At 37.0% G+C, this 18,539-nt stretch overlaps 1 protein-coding gene across 6 annotated transcripts in view; it reads right to left on the reverse strand.

Moving 5' to 3' along the window:
* The window catches only part of RPS6KA6 (ribosomal protein S6 kinase A6), a 137,041-nt gene extending 119,652 nt beyond the window's left edge, over window positions 1–17,389 (reverse strand). For 3 of the 6 annotated variants that reach the window (XM_074029307.1, XM_005594038.5, XM_005594034.5), the window contains exon 1: window positions 16,977–17,389. Coding sequence is in view for 4 of the 6 variants with exons in the window: in XM_005594038.5 (XP_005594095.1) it covers window positions 16,977–17,057 (81 nt within the window). In the remaining 2 variants the exon portion in view is untranslated. Of the gene's footprint in view, window positions 1–8,835; window positions 8,927–15,214; window positions 15,325–15,922; window positions 16,035–16,976 lie in introns of those variants that run through there. The other 3 variants (XM_005594037.5, XM_074029304.1, XM_074029305.1) reach the window with 3 other exon arrangements.
* Between the last annotated feature and the right edge of the window lie 1,150 nt (window positions 17,390–18,539).

Here is an 18,539-nt window from a genome sequence, read left to right on the forward strand (position 1 = left end):
ATGGCCTATCACTGAATTCCAACCAATAGAATATGGCAAAGGCGATAAGATTTTACATATATGGTTACACTATGTCATATAAGACTCTAGAGGCTCTCCTTGCTGGCTTGATTGAAGTAATTAAGTGACCATGTTGAGACAGTCCACATAACAAGGGACTGTGGCCATCCTCTAGGAACTACAGGCAGCCTCTAGGAGTTGAAAGCAGCCTCCACTCAACACTCAGCAGGAAGCCAGGGACCTCAGTCCTGCAACCACAAGGAAAGGAACTCTACCAAGAATCTGAGGGAGTGTAAAAGTAGATTCTTCCCCCAGTCAAGCCTCTATATAACAATGCAGAACAGCTCAAACCTTGATTACATTTTTGTGGGAATCTAAGCAGAGGACCAAGCTGACCCATGTGTTGATCACAGCTTTGTGAGGCCCTAAGCAGAGGATCTAGTTGAGCCATGCCCAGATTCCTGATCCATAGAAACTGTGAGATAATAAATGTGTCTTGGTAAAGCTGTTAAATTTATGGTAATTTTTTGCAGCACTAGCTAATACAATCAAAAGTGTCAATGACAGAAAATTCTCCCCTGAAACAGACTTTCTAGAGACATATTTTACAGTTTAATTGTTTTAAAACAGATCTTTTCTTATTAAACTCACATATTTGTTCTCATCTGGTAGAAATAAAACTATAAACTATACACCAGTAAGTGACCTAGGACAAATGTTTAAGTGGGGCCAAATTTTTAATTTTAGTTTTAATAAACTTAAAATTGAACAGTTCTATTTTTGTCCTTTAATCCTGCTTTCTGAAAAAATCAATCACTAACTTAAGTACAGTATAGAGAACATAATTTTTTTTTTTTTTTTTTAAGTTCTGGGATACATGTGATGAACGTGCAGGTTTGTTACACAGGTATACATGTGCCATGGTAGTTTGCTCCACCTATTAACTCACCATCTAGGTTTTAAGCCCCACATGCATTAGGTATTTGTACTAATGTTCTCCCCGCCCTTTTCCCGCCAACCCCTGACACACCCCAGTGCGTGATGTTCCCCTCCCTGTGTCCATGTGTTCTCATTGTTCAACTCCCACTTATGAGTGAGGCCATGCGGTGTTTGGTTTTCTGTCCCTGTGTTAGTTTGCTAAGGATGATGGTTTCCACCTTCATCCATGTCCCTGCAAAGGACATTAACTCATTCTTTTTATGTCTGCATAGTATTTCATGGCATGTATGTGCCATATTTTCTTTATCCAGTCTATCATTGATGGGCATTTAGGTTAGTTCCAAGTGTTTGCTGCAATAAATAGTGCTGCAACAAACATGTGTATTTATATATAGTGTTTACATATAATGCTGCAATAAATAGTGCTGCAATAAACATTCATGTGCATGTGTCTTTATAGAATGATTTATAATCCTTTGGGTATATACCCAGTAATGGGATTGCTAGGTCAAATGCTATTTCTGGTCCTAGATCCTTGAGGAATCACCACAAGAACATAACTTCATATTCCTTTAACAATCAGGGATATCTTAATATCTTAAGAACTAACCCTCTCAACATGAATTATCAACAGCATGGCTTTGTTGCCATGAAAGATGAAATGCAAACTAAATGCAGAATATATCTTGGAATTTACTTTTTCAAAACAATTCCACCATACATAAGGATGTGGAGAAATTGGAACTTCTGTGCACTGTTGGTGACAACGTAAAATGGTATAGCTGCTATGAAAACCAGTATAGCAATTCCTTAAAAATTTAAAATAGAATTACCATATGACCTAGTAATCCCACTTCTGGGTATAGAATCAAAACATCAAAAGCAGGGTCTCAAAAAGATATTTGTACACCTATGTTCATAGCAGCATTATTTACAAATAGCCAAAAGGTAAAAGCAACCCAAGTATTTATCGACAGATGACAAGTTAAACAAAATGTGATATATACATACAATGGAATATCATTCGACCTTAAAAAGAAAGGAAATTCTGACGCACACTGCAACATGAACCATGATGATATTATATGAATTGAAATAAGCCAGTCATAAAATGACAAATACTATATGATTCCATTTATATAAGGTATCTAGAATAGTCAAATTCATAGAGATGGAAAGTAGAAAGGTGGTTGCTAGGGCTGGCAGAAAGGGGAGAATGGAAAGCTTTTGTGTAACATGTAAAGAGTTCCAGTTTTGCAAGATAAAAAGAGTACTGTAGATTGGCTGCACAATAATGTGAATGTATTCAACACTTTTGAACTGTTTTCTTTAAAATGGTTAAGATGGTAAATTTTATGTTTCATATATATATATTTACATATATGACAATTTAAAATTGTAATGCTAAAAATAAGATTAGTAATACACTGTATCAGGTAAATTTCTTGTCATGTGCATCTAGACTTAAAGCTCCTTGAGGAATGATGCTGTGTTTCATTCATTAGGCAGGCATAGTATGTCATGAAAACAACAATTCTTCAGTGTCAAGCAGACCAAGATTCAAACTCTAAAGCTCTACTTTTACTGCCTTTGAAAAGTTTATTAAGCTTTCTTAGTTGCGATTTCTTCATCTGTAAAATAAGCAACCTAGGATTGTCAGGATTCATACAATGTTCCTAAAGCAGCTGGCACAGTGTCTGACATGTGCTCAATAAATGCCTGATGGGGGAATATTTTTCTGACAAAAACAGAACACAGAAAAAAACATATAAAAACATTTTAGCTAATAAGTCATCAGAGGTGAATAATGATCCCTGTATAGAGAATAATAAATCTGTGAATCAAAACTTACTGCCATATCATTATCATAATAGTATTGACTCAATAGTTTTAGTTTAGTTTTTTATTTCATTTATTTATTTTTTGAGATAGGATGTCACTCTGTCGCCCTAGGCTGCAGTGCAGTGGCAGTGCGATCACAGTTCATTGTAACCTCGAACTCCTAGGCTCAAATAATCCTCCTGCCCCAGCTTCCCAAAGCACAGGGATTACAGTCATGAGCCACAGTGCCCAGCCCTAGTTTAGTTTTGATATGTCATACCGTTGTGGAAAGATCACTTTTAAAATTATGATAGAATCACTTTTGGTCAATGTGAAATGAATCTACCAAACCAACCCATAAAGGTACATACATATTCATGAACATACTCCTTGCTTTAAGAAATACAAATTGGAGAGAAATAAAAAAGTATCTTTGTATATTTTTACTATAACATACTTTATCAATTTATCTAACAGTCTTTTAAGCAAGACATTTCCAAAAATAAGATTTAGTTGGTTTGTTTTTTTGGATTCACTAGGCAAATTTTAATTTGTACTCTGTCTTTTATACTACCAAATATTTTCAAAGGTTTATTAATATCTATGGTCATTTCCCCAAAACACTTTAATCTTTTTGAACTTTTAAATTATATTATCAACATACTGCTTATGAGAAATCCGATGACAACTACAATAATCATTTTAAATTATCTACTTTGATCCTTTCTGGCTTTCTAATTATACAATATTCCTGTAGTTTGTACCTCAAAAGGTTTGAAATATACCCACCTAATTATTGTCACTGCTTCAGGGAGGACTTAAGGAAGGGCAATTCTGTTTCAAATCAATTTAAAAGAGATGTCTTTTTTTTTAAAGAGTCTCAGAATGGGACAAGAGTATAGAGCCTCCAAGCGATTACTTTAGTCAGGTATTTAAATGCAATCATGAGGCTCTGTTGTAAAAGTATTAGCTGATAAAACATATCCATGTTCAAATTAAGGCATAAAACCAAGTCCAAAGTTAAATATGAATGATGTTTGGAGTATTTGTCATTTTGAATTACCTGTCCTTTTGAATGTCAACTCATCTTTATCAAGACTCACGTTACACTTTCCCTTTTTCCTTCCACCTTACCCTACGCAGACTTCTATCAATAAACACTGCGTTACTTGTTAAGTATCTGTTCCATCTCTCTATCAGACTGTAAACTCCTGGAGGAAAGGGATCACATCATATTACTCTTGGTTACCCCAGTACCTAGCATAATATCTGGAACATAATAGACACTGGAAAAATATTTACAAAATGGAATGACTAAAATCTGGGATCTAAATGAATAAAATTTATAAAATAACTTCAATAATAAGTAAAGGCCATTATTTTTCCTTAGATTTTTATTAGTTTTCTTACTAAAAATGTTTAAAACGAACTTTAAAACATAATTTCATGAAGAAGTTACAGTAAGTCATTTTACTTCTCATTTCTGACTCTTAAATGCTAACAGCAAAGAGGAATTCAGCTTTTTCAAAATCACATTAAAAGATATTGTTTGGGTTAGTCATAAAATTGTTTTCAAGAAAAAAATCTTAGAAATTCTTTGTATTTCATATCTTGCATGGCAATCACATTATGAACCTCAGTATCCATAGGACATTGGTTCCACGACCTCTCGTGGATGCCAAAATCCACAGATGCTCAAGTTTTGTATATAAAATGATGTAGTCTTTGCATATAACTATGCACATCCTCCTCTACACTTTAAATTCTATTATTTATCTGTTATATCTCTTCCTCTGTATTTTAAATTATCTCGACTAACAGTTATTTAAATGGCATTTATATTGCTAGATATTACATAGCAATAATATTATCTCTATTAACAGCTATTTACATAGCATTTATATGCTAGCTATTACATAGCCAAGAGTAAGGGGAGCTATGCAAAGCAAGAATATGGCACAAACTGAACTGCCATACATATCGAGGCTCTACTTTCTTGACAGCTTATTTGAGTAGGAGGAAATCAGGTATTATATTTTAGAAAAGCAAAAGAATGGGAAAGATCTATTAGTGAATCTGTGAATAATGCCACAGGAGTATGGAATTAAAACATTAACAACCAAAATATTTCTTAAAATCTTTCTATAAGGCTAAATTTGTTGGTATTTGTGACATAAAATTTTGTCCTTCAGTTCAGACATTTCTTTGTGCATTACGGAAAAATGGGTAGATACACAGTTAATTAGTTTTCAGTTATGAAGACAGAAATTGAGAGTAATAACCAAATGAACCCTATCTAGTAACACAACACTTTATACATATTTAATCATAATTTGGTGAGTGCATGCAAAATAATATTTAGAACCAATTAAAACAAATCCAATTATCATCATGCTTTTAAAAAGGACTATTTTTTAAAAATAGTAGTTGTACTACTACTATTACTACTGAGTTACTACTGAGTTACTACTGAGTCACTGAGTAACTACTGTTACTACTGAGTTAAACTAAGTACATCAATATTACATAAACATTAGAAGGTATTTCCAGAACATTTGAGTTTTTACAACCTTGTTTCAATGACAGAAAAGCAGCTCCCTAGTTTCTATTCAGGCAGGAATTTGTTTACTCTGCTTAGTTGAAATCAGAGCTAATGACTTTATTGGTTTTGAATAGCTCTAAAGTGTTCCCAATGCAAAGGCACTGGCTGTCTGGCCAGTCTCATATGGGCTACAACACATGAATTTGGGAAGTTTAGTTTCCAAAAATATAAGTATTCATGTGGTATAAATGAAGTCCCATATATATACAACCTACATACACACATGACATTCTGAGGTAGTAATTCTCACTGTTGTAACCTCTTCAAGATATGAAGTCTATATAATCACATTAAAATACTGCCTTTGGGGTATGAATTAAGTTTAAATTGTCTACTGAGTTATATATCAGGGTTAAAGAAGTACTTTGTCTAGAAAACCTAAATCTTTAGTTATTTTTTGAAAGGAAAAATAACTTTATTATTCTTGACAAACATTATATATAAAGTACAATTGTGTTACTTCTCAAAACAATCATAAACATGTTAATTCACATTTTATATGTGAAGAACTGATTAATATTTACCTTAAAACATACAGCAAGCTAGTGACAAGATAAAGCAATTCGTTTGTCCCAGTGAGTCACAGTTCCTAAACATCCTACACCATATTACTCTATTCTTTCATCACTTCATAAACAATGGAGAATAAAGGAAAAAATTTAAAATCTAAAATGGGTTTCTATGTGGAAGAAGGTCAAAAATAGACAGCTATTACACAACCTTAGCTTGAGGTCAAATTCTACCTGATATGTGTGGGGGTTTTTCCATTAATAAATTTTTGCTCTCAAAAAACTGCTCAGAGAAAATCACAAGTCAATAGACTATAGAAAACAGAAGCTCAGTGAATACAGAAAATATAAGCTCAGTAAAAGCAGTACCATCCTCCTGAGAAATGAATACAAAAAAGAAAAAGCAGCCTTACTACAGCTAATCAAGGAAGAATAAAATGTTTCAAAACTCAAGCCACATGTAGAAGCAGATGGTCAAAAAGGAGAAATGTGTATTTGTATATAAATACCTTTAAATAAGATGAAATTCTAATAACTGCATAATTAGATATACTTAAATATCATTATACAATAGTTGATTTTTTTTAACTTCCAAGCCTGTTAATCTTCAATAACTCAGGTTGCAGATGTGATATATTTAAAAATAATATTTACTGAGTACTTACAATGGAAAAGACACTCTTCTAAGTGCTTTATATATATTATATGCTACTGTTATCCCCATTTTACAGATAGAGCGACCAAGTAAAGTACAGAGAAGTAACTTGTCCAAGGTCACGCAGTAAATAAATAAAGAGCCAGAATTTAAACTCCAGGCATTCTAGCTCTAGGGAACCAGCCCTTATCCTCTATGCTATTCCGAATTTCTAAAGAATCTGAGATGGCTAACCAACTGTTTATATTTCCTTAAGTTTAACAATCAACTTAATTAGCACAATATTCTCAATACAAACCCAACCTACGTTATTCTCATATTTCCTCTTTCACGTAGGAAGGCATGAGGCACTTAGTATCATTAACCAAGGTTAAAGAAAGTAGTTTAAAAATGTTTCTCAAAGAACGAATGTCATTCTCATCTTAAAACCAAAAGGAATATGCAACTACTATTTGTCAAATTTAAAAACTAAAATAAATTGTTTTTGAGACAAGGTCTCGCTCTGTAACCCAGGCTGGAGTGCAGTGGCCTAGTCATGGCTCACAGCAGCCTTGACTTCCCAGGCTCAAGTGATCCTCCCACCTCAGCTCCACAAGTAGCTGGGACCACAGGCATGCGCTACCACACTCAGCTAATTTTTTATTCTTTTCAGAGACAGGGTCTCACTATGTTGCCCAGGCTGGTCTCAAACTCCTGGGCTCAAGTATTCCTCTCATGCTGCCTCCCAAGGTGCTGGAATTACAGGCATGAGCCACCATGCCAAGCCAAAATAATTTGATTTAAAAAGAGCAAAATTAAATCTATGTTAACGATGGTTAACAAAGCTCCAACAATCCAGGCTCCCATTTTCTTGGCAAATAGATAGTTTCTAGAATATGAACTGAAGCTTATTCAGTCTTGTAGTTTTCATGTCTAGTACTAAGCAACTAACAGGTCACAAACTGCTACATAAAAAATGTTAGGGGTAATATACAGATATGGGGGAGGAGATAAACAGAGAAGTATCACTGTAGAATGAGAAAGTTCACACAAAACTTCTAGCACTATTAGGTTTGCTCATCTATAAAAGGGTCTAAGAATAGTCACTTAAAGTTTTGAAAATTAATGACGGCAAAGAAAATATACCACAGAAATTATTTTGTTTTTTAATAAAGAATATTTCACTAAACCCGATACAGAAACAACCTCAAGAATTTATTAACTAATTTTGTTAATTAATTTTATTAACACCATATATCTATGCTCAGTAAGTGCAATTCTGAAGTTCCACAGGACTAATTCATTAAAATTATTATGAAAACTACACATATGTGACAAAATGAGTTTTGATATAGTACAAAGGCAATCCAATGGAGAACAGGTAGTCTTTTCAACAAATGGTGGCAGAGCAACTGGACATACCTGTGGGAAAAAGTAGACTTCTACCACACTACCCACCATATTCAAAAATTAACTAGAAATGGATCAAAGACCTAAATTAAGACATACAACTAAAAAACTTCTAGAAGAAAATTTAAGGGAAAATTTCTGTAACTTTGGATTAGGCTAGGATTTCTTCGATACAACACCAAAAACACAATTCATAAAAGAAAAAAAAAACTGATAAACTGGACTTTGCTAAGATGAAAAACATCGACTCTTTGTTAAGAGAATGAAAAGACAGACCACAGAATGGGAAAAATATTTGGAAATCGATATCTAATAAAGGACTTGCATTTGGAATATAAAGAATTCTCAAAATTCAATAATAAGAAAACAACCCAATTTGAACAATTTCAAAAATTTTGAAAAGACAACTCATCAGAGAATATATACGGATGGCAAATAAGCATATGAAAATATGCTTAGCAACATGTGTCATTAGGGAAATGCAAGTTAAAATCACAATTAGATACCCCTACACTCCAATTAGAATAGCCAATTTTTTTCACTTACTCTGACAACACTAAGTGCTAACAAGTATTCAGAGCAGCTGGAATTCTCATACACCAACCTCACTCCTAAGTGTTTACCCAATATAAGCGAAAAGTTATGTCCAAACCGAAATTTTCACACAAATGTGTATAATGGCTTTATTCATAATCACCAAACACTGGTAACAACCCAAATCCAAATGTCCTTCAACTTATTAATGAACAAATCAACTGTGGTACATTCACATAACAGAATAGTGCACAGCAATAAAAAAGAAAGAACTAATGATATATACAACATCATGAATAAAGACCAAATAAAATCAAATTAATATTGTTTATAGATGTGAAGTTGCTGAATGACCATGTCTTTTTTGAAAATCCATATTGACTGACCTCCCTTAAGAGATTCTATAAGTATTCACTTATTCCAACATAATTTCTCTACACATGATAAACACAATAAATGTTTTGATTGTGCCAGGTCTAGAGTTACTCTTCTCCATCTGTAAAATAAAGTACAAAATCAAACACAAATTATTTTACATATGTTCTGTCATTCTTGTATATGTCTCTATAATCAACATATGGTTTTCTGTATATGCCCATGTAAGTTTGAAATGGAATTGTTTCCAACAGCATTCATTTATCACAGCATCTACTCCAGGTGAACAATCAGGAATGCAAAATATTTTTTATCAAATCAGACCTAATGGTTTATCTATTTCCCTTAATTTTGAATTTTGACTATTCTCAATTAGTACAATTTCTTTAACACATACACCAAACCCCTCTCATGATGCTGTATTTAAGAAAAACTAAAAGTCATTTGAAACCTAACATTCAGTCCACATTTCCCCTCATATGACATTTTTCTCCTTTGTTTTCTGAAGTTTTGTCCACTCTGATCCTTTAAGTAGAGTAATAAATCCCTATACCTCAACTCTCATCAAGCTTATGATTTTTAGGATAATTCATGTTCCATTTTCACTTATGCCTTAATGACTAATTTCAACTGTAGTAATTGAAAATAGCAAAAATGTTTTATGTAATAATTTCCCCAGAATCTTCAGAAAGTGTAAATTTTAAGTTCTGCTTTTTTGAAAACGGTAGCAAATTTCCCCCTAAAATTTCCTTAGATTTTAGAAACTGATCTTCATCTTTATTTTTTTAGTTTTTGCATTTTTTCTCAAAATTCAGTTGAGTGTATTTGTGTGGCTCCATTTCTGTGTACTCTATTCTGGTCTACTGATCTATGCATCTATTCTTCCATTGATACCACATTGTCTTTATTATAGTTACATAGTAAAACTTAATATCCAATAGAGTAATTCCTTATTTTATTCTTCTTTTTCCAAACTGTTCCAGAGTTTCTAGGTCTTGTACTTTTACATACACATTTTAGAATATGCTTGTCTGTTTACAAAACAAAACAAAAAAACAGATTTGCTGGGATTTTGTTGACATTTATTTAACTTAAATAGACAGGCATGGCTATTGAATCAGCACATCTGACTGCTGATCTAATATGGTTGCTAACAACTTATCTATATTCTCTCCTTATTTTCAATATTGTCCTTAGTGGGGAGATAGCAATGTATAGAGGAAAAAGCATGAATTTAAAATAATCTAGTTTCAAATTCCAGACATACTTCCCACTAACTTGCATGTATCTTTCTATTCTGTTAAAAAGACACAACTGTCTTACCAAGATGTTTCGAAGAGTGAATAAAACTGAGATAATCTATGATGCATCTAGTACTAGCTGGTACATAGTTCATGCTCAATAAATGCTATATCTCTTTCTCCCTTAAGATTCGATACTTTTAAATGGAATGGATTCCAACATTTTTTCAGGTTAAAATAATTTGTATTGGGTGTTTAAATTGCTATATTTCCTCTTAAAGTTTGTCTTTAATCACTTTACAGGAGAGGCAGAGGGATCCATAGTAATAATTACCCATGGGTTTTGAAATTTTTTGTTAGAGATGTAATGGGATATTTGTCATTCAAAACAGTCACTATCTCCTTACTTAGCTATTAAAATGGGTGAACAAGTAATTTAACCTCTTAGTTTTATGGCCAAACTATATGCAAATTAGCTACGGTGCTAAAATTTTGTTTTTAATGCTACTGGAAAAGCAAATTCCTCAAAACTAAACAGCAAGAACATACACGACAGTTCAAACAACCCCATTTGGCTCCAGTCATATCTTAAAACAACAACAAAATAAAACACACAGAAAAATATCACAATTCACAGATAATTTACTGTAGAGCTAATTGCTAGCTTAAAAATTAATATTCTTTGTTTTCCTATTGAATAGTGACAACTATGTGACTATTTCTCTTTTTACTTTGGCCTAGAGCTGTGGTTTTTAACCCTGGCTGTGCATCATAAGCAACTGGGGAATCTAGATTAGTTAAATGTGAATCTCTGAGTGGAACACTGGCATGGATAATTTTTTTAAACCCCCAGGTAAACACATAATACACAGTCAGAGTTGAGAAAAACCAGCTAAGGAAACTCAGGGTCAAATTTATAATTCAACTGTATTTTAAACATGTCGTAGACCCTTACGGCCTGCTTATTTGTGTTCTATTTTATTCTTCACTCCCTACCCTCCAGCCTTTTCATATATCTCCTACTTTGTTTTCCCTTATCCTCAATATCAAAATAGTTATCAGATTATATTTCCCATATACTATCTCAAATACTTGGTGAAATGAAGCAAATGACAAGTAACACACATGCACTCTACTCCACCCTCCCTCTTTCTCTGTCTCTTCTCTTCCCCACTCTCTGTCTCTCTCTCTCTCTCTCTCTCTCTCTCTCACACACACACACACGTGCACACAAAATTACAGCAGGACATGTTTCTAAAGTAGAGATACAGATTAAAATCTAGCAGTGAAATCAGTTACAGAATGTCTCCCAGGGCAATTTAGAAAACATCTCTTATCTGCAAAAGCCAGATTCAGCTCAGCTCTCTAAATCTCTCTCCCATTCAACTCCTTTCCCACCTAAAAACAAACAAAAATAAAGAAAATACACACACACACACAAAAATTATCGGCAGGAACAGTAAATAATCCTTGGAAATAACATAAATGAATAAACATTACATAGCAAAATCTGACAAAGTACTGAAAGGCTTATACCTCAAGATTCCCAGTGCTTACCAAATCTTAAGAAGTGTTGCTACATACAATGGTGGCACCAAGAAAGAAATTACAGGAAGGGAAAAAAATCTTGCATTTCCTCATCAAAATTCTAGACGAGAGAGTAGGTACTAAAACAATATGGCCCAGAAAAGCAACTACACTATCAGTAGGTCTTATTATGGAACACAGAGGTAATGATTAGCTCTCTTGATGAACTAATCAAGGTAGGGAAATACAGAGGCCCTGCCCCGAGGAACTGACCTGAATATTTCCAGATCAGACTGGTTTAAAGAAAGATTGATTTGGAGGAACTGAGAAGGCACCTGTGGCAGGGAGGGGCCACTGTCCTCTGACTCCTCCCTGCTTGTCTATTCCAAATAAACCTGGTGAAAGCATACAAAAAATACAGATGTCCCTGCTCTCTTTCTACATTCCAGAAATAAGTAATGGTCACTATTTTCAGAATAGGACTCTGTACTCACGGCTGCTGACTATTTAAGATGAACATTGGTGAAACAAGAATTACAGGCCTAAGGCCCATTTAAAAAGAATAAAAAAAAGTTTTAGCTAGTAATAAGCGTATTCACCTTCGGTAGTAAAGAATTTAAGCATTCTAAGCACGATCAGAAATCTTCAGAGTGGAGTGCTATTATTCAATACAATATTAGAAAGGGGAGAGTTCATTTTAGCTTTCTATCTCCCTATACTACAAAGATCAATTGATTTTTGTATTAGTCTAGTGGCTAATATAGAGACTTATATTGGCAGGCATGCATTAAATACCTGTTACATTGAATTAATTCCTACCAGGACGCTTCTAATCTCAGTTGTTTGTTATTTCTTCTTACTCTCCAACATCCAATCATTTACCAAATTGTAACTATTCTACCTCTGCCAGGTCTCTCCCATCAGTCATCTCTTTTCTACCCTTTCTGTACTAGTTCAAAAATCTCACTACTACTTCTACTAACACAATAGCCTCCTAGCTGGAATTCCCCACCTTCCATATCTCCCCCATTCTTCACTACCATCAATTATTTTTCAAAGCACAAATCTAATGTCACTCATATTCTCAAAAACCTTCAGTGACTCCTATTTATGAGATAAAATTGAACCCTTAAACTTGCTTAAAAAGTCCCATTCAACCTGGGCCTAACCTACCTTCAATACATTCCTTATCTTATTTCTCACTATATCCCCCCTCCCATATCACAGACTTGTAACAGTATCAGACTCTTCCTTCTTTCAGAACATTTCCATGCCTTTTCTTATATTGTCCCCATCCACGTGAAATATGCTCCTTTCATCTGTGAAAATATTACCACTTTCTAATGCCCTGCTCAAATTCCACCTCCTTCACAAAGGTTTACCAGATCCATTCCTAAACCACCACCACCACATCACCACCACCACCACCCCATTGTTGATAATCTTGTGCCTTCTACAATAACAATTTCCATACATGCCTGTCTAACTACCTGAATGTAAACCTGTGGGGGTAACGTAAGCATTTCACATTACAGCACTATGTACAGCACTGCCTTGTACTCAATAAATGCTTCATGAATTGAACCAATTCCTACCATGACAAGAGTTCAGAATTTTTAAAAATATTAAAATTTTCAATGAAACACCTCATCAGCCAGATACAATAAATGAAATTATCTGTCTCTTCTTATCCTTCCAGTGTTTCTAAATATAACTTTGTATTTAATCCCTGGATCACCCTATCTGTGATTACAAACATTCACAGTGAGAACACCACTATACTTAGATGAAATGATCAAATTTAGGAAGGGTTCTTAAGAAAAACTGCTTACGAAACGGAAAGTCATGGCCATGGTTATCTGAATCCCAGGATTTTAACATAGATAACAATAGTTCAGAGTTTAGGGGCATGGAAAGAGGCATGATGGCTGTGGGAAAAGAGGAGGAACTATTGTGTACTAGAGACTATGTGCAAAACATCTTGCTAAGTTTATTAAACCCAGCACTGAATTTTCTTTACAAAACAACTCTTGAAGATGGTTTTTTCTCCAACTTATAGATAAAAAAAGTGAGGTTCAGAAAGGTTAGGTAACGTGGATTGTGTCACACCATGAGTATGGCATGGAGCTCAGACAAGAACTCAGATTTACCTGCCTTCAAAGCTGTTCTTTCCTCTATCACTATAGGGTCTCATGAGAATTAATTAAAACTAGAAGTTTTTCCCAAATTGGTTTTATCAGTAAACTACATACTCTCAAAACTAATTTGCTTAGACAGGCATGGTTCTGAGCACCTGTAGTCCCAGCTACTCGAGAACCTGAGGCATGAGGATTGTTTGAGTCCAGGAGTTCGAGGCCAGCCTGGACAATGGGCAATGACATAGAAAGACCCTGACTCGAAAAATAAATAAATAAATAAAAACTAACTTGCTTAAACAAAAACAGCATTGCTAAAGAAATAATATAAAAGTACTAGATGTTTACTATGATATGAAATGTGAAAATTCTATAATCAACTCGATAAGGAAGCACTTAGTTCCTCACCAAAAAACAACTAAGCGAACAAACTGTAACATGCATGGCATTAAATCATGAAAAGTTCACATTAGTCAAATAGGTTGTTCTTTATGATCCTTGCCCAGGAATGACCCATCCCATCTCAAGTAAAATCTCTTTCTTGATCCTGACAGAATCCAGTCAAAAGCTAAAATTGTGACTGCATGAGGGGTGATGCCCTTTGAAGTTCCTATTCCCAGTAGACTTGATTGAGACAGTCCCTGCAAGAGCTCTCACAACCAGTTTCTTGCTTACCCTATTTCCCCTCTTCTAAGAACTCTCTTCCCAGAAACCAAAAGATTCCAGGTTTCCCCTTCTCAGGCCCATTCTCCTCCTCTCACTGGGATCAAGCTAATTATTGGTTGAAACCTGACACATTTCACCATAGAACAATTTTACAAACAGTGGTTAGGCTCGGCATCATTATACCTCGCTATTGTGTACTGATCTAAAAATGTAAGTAGCCTTGATAAGTTTTTCCTGTGGGAAAACATGTTAAGAGTCTCAAACAACCAATTTACACACTTCTGAATGGTAATTCAAAGGTTAACAACTGTCCATGCAAGCAAGACAGGTAAAAGATACAAAAAGACTCCAAAATATATGGTATTGTCTATAATCTTTAATCTTACCAGATTCAACACACACAGAAATGGACGGAAATTATTTCTTTTGACATTAAAGTTAACAGATTCTTACCTACATTTTCTTTAAGGATTCTAACACATTTTAAAAATATATATTCTACAACAAAAACACTCTTAGTCCTAAAATTATCACGATTGAGGGTTGTAGACCTTGTACTCAAAATTAGCATTTCTAAAGCCAACATCAACAAATTTGTAATTAAAATAAATATGAATTATCAAAAGTAAACTTGTTTACTTCTTATCAAAAGAATATAATTAAAAACAAACAAACTCTTCTAAGTACTAAGTGGGTCTGTTCAAATGTAGCATTTAGTTTTCACCTAGAATATTTTTTATTAAGTAACTTGCAGGGTTAAATCTAACCAATCATAACTGTTTTAGAGAAAGAAGGCAGAAATACTATCTTCACCACATTACCTTCACCTTTCGTTTTACTTCATAGGGATTAACAATTTCCACTCGAGTATTTTTCCAAATTGCTGAGGTAGAGAGACCCATTGTTAAATCTCTACAATACCTAAAACATACTGCAAACAATAAAAAAACCATATGTGGTAATTACAATTTAAAACATACTACATTCAAAGTTAACAGAAATAATAAAATAGTAGGCATGCAAAAGGCTTCCCACCTCCCATCCCATCCTTATAGGGCAAAGCATTTAACTGTTTTTATAAACTAAATGCCTATAACTCTAAGTTCTGTAAGTTACATACATGAATAAAACAAAGTTCCTCTCCCCTTCAATAGACTTGCTAGACAATTGTGCAGTTAGCATTCCCACATTTCAACAAGAAAGGAACACCTATTCATTTATCTTGTTCTTACGAGATGTAAAATATTAAAATGTATATTGGAATTGCTTGGTTTACTAGTAAAATATTTCCTATAAGTATAGAGGGTTCAGATTTAGGGTATTTCTGAATTTATTTCCACTACATTCCTTACCACATCCTATTCTAGCATGTAATCTTTACCCCAGTTTAGTTGATAAACAACAAAAAAATTTAAAGAAAAAAAAAAGGTAATCATACAACAGCCAAATGTGTATTTTTTTTTTTTTTAATGGACCAAGTACTTGAAGAAAAGTTGCACCCTTTAGATGTCGAGGATTGAGAGTCTTACCTCAAAATATCCTACTGTGAATCAATTTCACCAACTATTTTTAGGAGGTGTATGGTGGCCTCTACTGGAGTAGTACGCAGTCGATTAAGTTATCAGAAAAGGATCCAACTTTCTATCACAAAAGACACGTTTTTGTGTTTAAATGCTGCCCGCTTTTATAACAATTAAAACAAAGCACCTGTGTACATCTAAGTTCTCACTGCACAGCTGACCAAAGCCCAACCAGAACAGTTTCAGAGGTAAGAAGAGTGGGAAGAGAGGTGAACCAAAATATTTTGGTTGAACCTCGCTAAGTCTTACCAAAGATTCGACTTATTTATGAGGGCTGGGGTTTACTTTGCGTCTTCTTTTACAGACCAACGGGGCGGGGACAGGGGTTGTGGAAAGGAGAAGGGGCGGAGCAAGAGTGCAGTAGAATCAAGGGGACCTGAGAGGAAGCAGTAGAACATCACCTGAAACCTGGCGACTGGAGATAGGTCGCCAGTGTATCTCGACATGGGTCATTACAAGGAACCATAACAAGCCACAGAGAAACGAGAAAGCTGTTACCAGGGAACACTCGTGCCTATGTGCAAATGTCCCCAGAGTTACTTAGTCACCTTGGTGTGTTTGTTGCACTGGGTTCGTAAAGCGCCCGGGGTTCAACAGCGAGCTGGAGTCCGCAGCTGTCCCCCAAAATGTTCCCAGCCAGCAAACTAGGCGCGGCGGAGAAAAAGGGACGCGCGGAGTCAGGCACAGCACCCCGCCAGTCCCCCAGTTCCCCTTCGGGTCGGAAAGTGAAGAAACTTAGTCACAACAACTCTGGCGTGGCCCGCCAGGCAGGCGCTCCGCCCAAGGCCGAGCCCGGGCCCAGGCTGCACTCACTCCGCATGCCCGAGCCCGCCGTCTCATCCCCGCCCGCTCCCCAGCGAAAGGGCAGTGGAGGCAGCATCTAGGGGGCTTGCCCGGGAGCCCGCTTCCCGGCCCCACGCCTCTCCTCTCTCGGTCCCCAGCCAAGGTCTTGAGGGGAAGGAGGCGGGGGTTGGCTCCAGCCCGTCTCGGCCACCACACTAACCTCGCCGCTGCTCGCGCCGCCGCCGCTGAACACTTCCATTTCTCGGTCCCAGGGCTCGTCCTGAGGAGCGAATGGTAGCATCTCCCCTTCAGGAGCACTCGAACAGGAGCTGCCGCCTACCGCTGGCGCAGCCGCGCATCCTGTCTATTGAACTGGCCCGCCGCCGCCGCAGCAGCGACCCCCAGCCCCGCCTTCAGCGACCGCTGCCCTCGCCGCCGGGTCTCTCAGAGGCTGGGAGCAGGGGGTCGCCGCCGCCGCCGCCCGGTGATTCCCATAGAGAAGACAACTCTGTGCTGCCTCTCCGAGAGCTGCCGCTCGGCTCGCGCTCACCACTGCCACCACCACGACAGCCGCTCGGTGGTGACTCCCCCCAACACCCCGCTTCCTCGGGTCCCCTCCCCGCTCCCTGCTCTGTCAATATGGCGGCAGCGGCGGCGTTACCTGTGCGGCGCCTGGACCCCCCCCCACGGCGGCGGCAAAGCGGCGTCACCCAAACGTCAATGGAGATTCCCCAGCCTGGGGTGAAGGGGGCGGGATAGAGGGGCGGGGTGGATGCGGAGGACCGCGTGGTGGGTGGTGGGATAGAGGGGGGGGGTGCTGGGCTGGGGAGACTGCTGAAGAGTAGTAAAAGCCCCTGGTAGCGCCTCGGTAAACCGGCCCGCTCCACGGAGCATGCGCAGCACTCTTCACACATGCTCAGCAGGCCCTCTCGAGTCCACGGAGCAGCGCTGCTGGCGGGCGGTAGGATTCTCAAAAAGGATGCTGGAACTGGAGGACCCTCCCGAGCACTTGAGGAGTCAGAGGCAGGGTAGGACTCCAAGAGTATCTCTTTGCAGGGCTTACGAAAAGCAGGTGTCTTATATGCCAAACCACGCCCATTTCAATACTTAGTGACAAATACTAGGGCGGGGATTTTAGTACATCATACATTATCCTCCTAGGAGGTAAAGGCAGGATAACCCCCGTTTAAAAAAGAATAAATATGCCTGTCCTCCCTACCCCCCACCTCACTTGTCCCTCTCAGGATGCTCCCGCTGGTTACCCTCACACTATTGATGACACACAATGCTACTCTTCTTCACACATGCACACACACAGGCAAACATATGCCACTTAATGGACTCCACTTGTGGCAACAAAGGCATGATTCCGAAGCTTGCCCATCCTCCAGTCCCCTCTGAGAATATTGCGTCTGTAGTAACAATAATCATAATTTTTACTACTTTCTTCAAAGCGAGCTTTACTACTTGGCTACTCTAAGCCACACACTGTATTGGGAGCTGGCGATATAACAGAGATAAAGTACAATATTACACGGGGGATGATCAAGATGCCTCTCATCAAAACACTTCAGAGCTGAAAGTTTAAAAGTTATTCCGCATTTGACACTTCAAAGACTTAAAAGAGCAACTGTAACAGCGGCTAAACCAACTCAGGACCTTGGAGAGGTTTCTAACGTTCTTCGTAAAAGGCACACCACCCCCTTTCCCCTTCTACACCTAGGGCTATTGAACTACGCCCTCCGTTTATTTCATCATCTGGTCTCAAGAGCTAATGAAGCAA

The sequence above is a fragment of the Macaca fascicularis genome, chromosome X (assembly GCF_037993035.2).
Source record: "Macaca fascicularis isolate 582-1 chromosome X, T2T-MFA8v1.1".
Taxonomy (NCBI): Eukaryota; Metazoa; Chordata; class Mammalia; order Primates; family Cercopithecidae; genus Macaca; species Macaca fascicularis.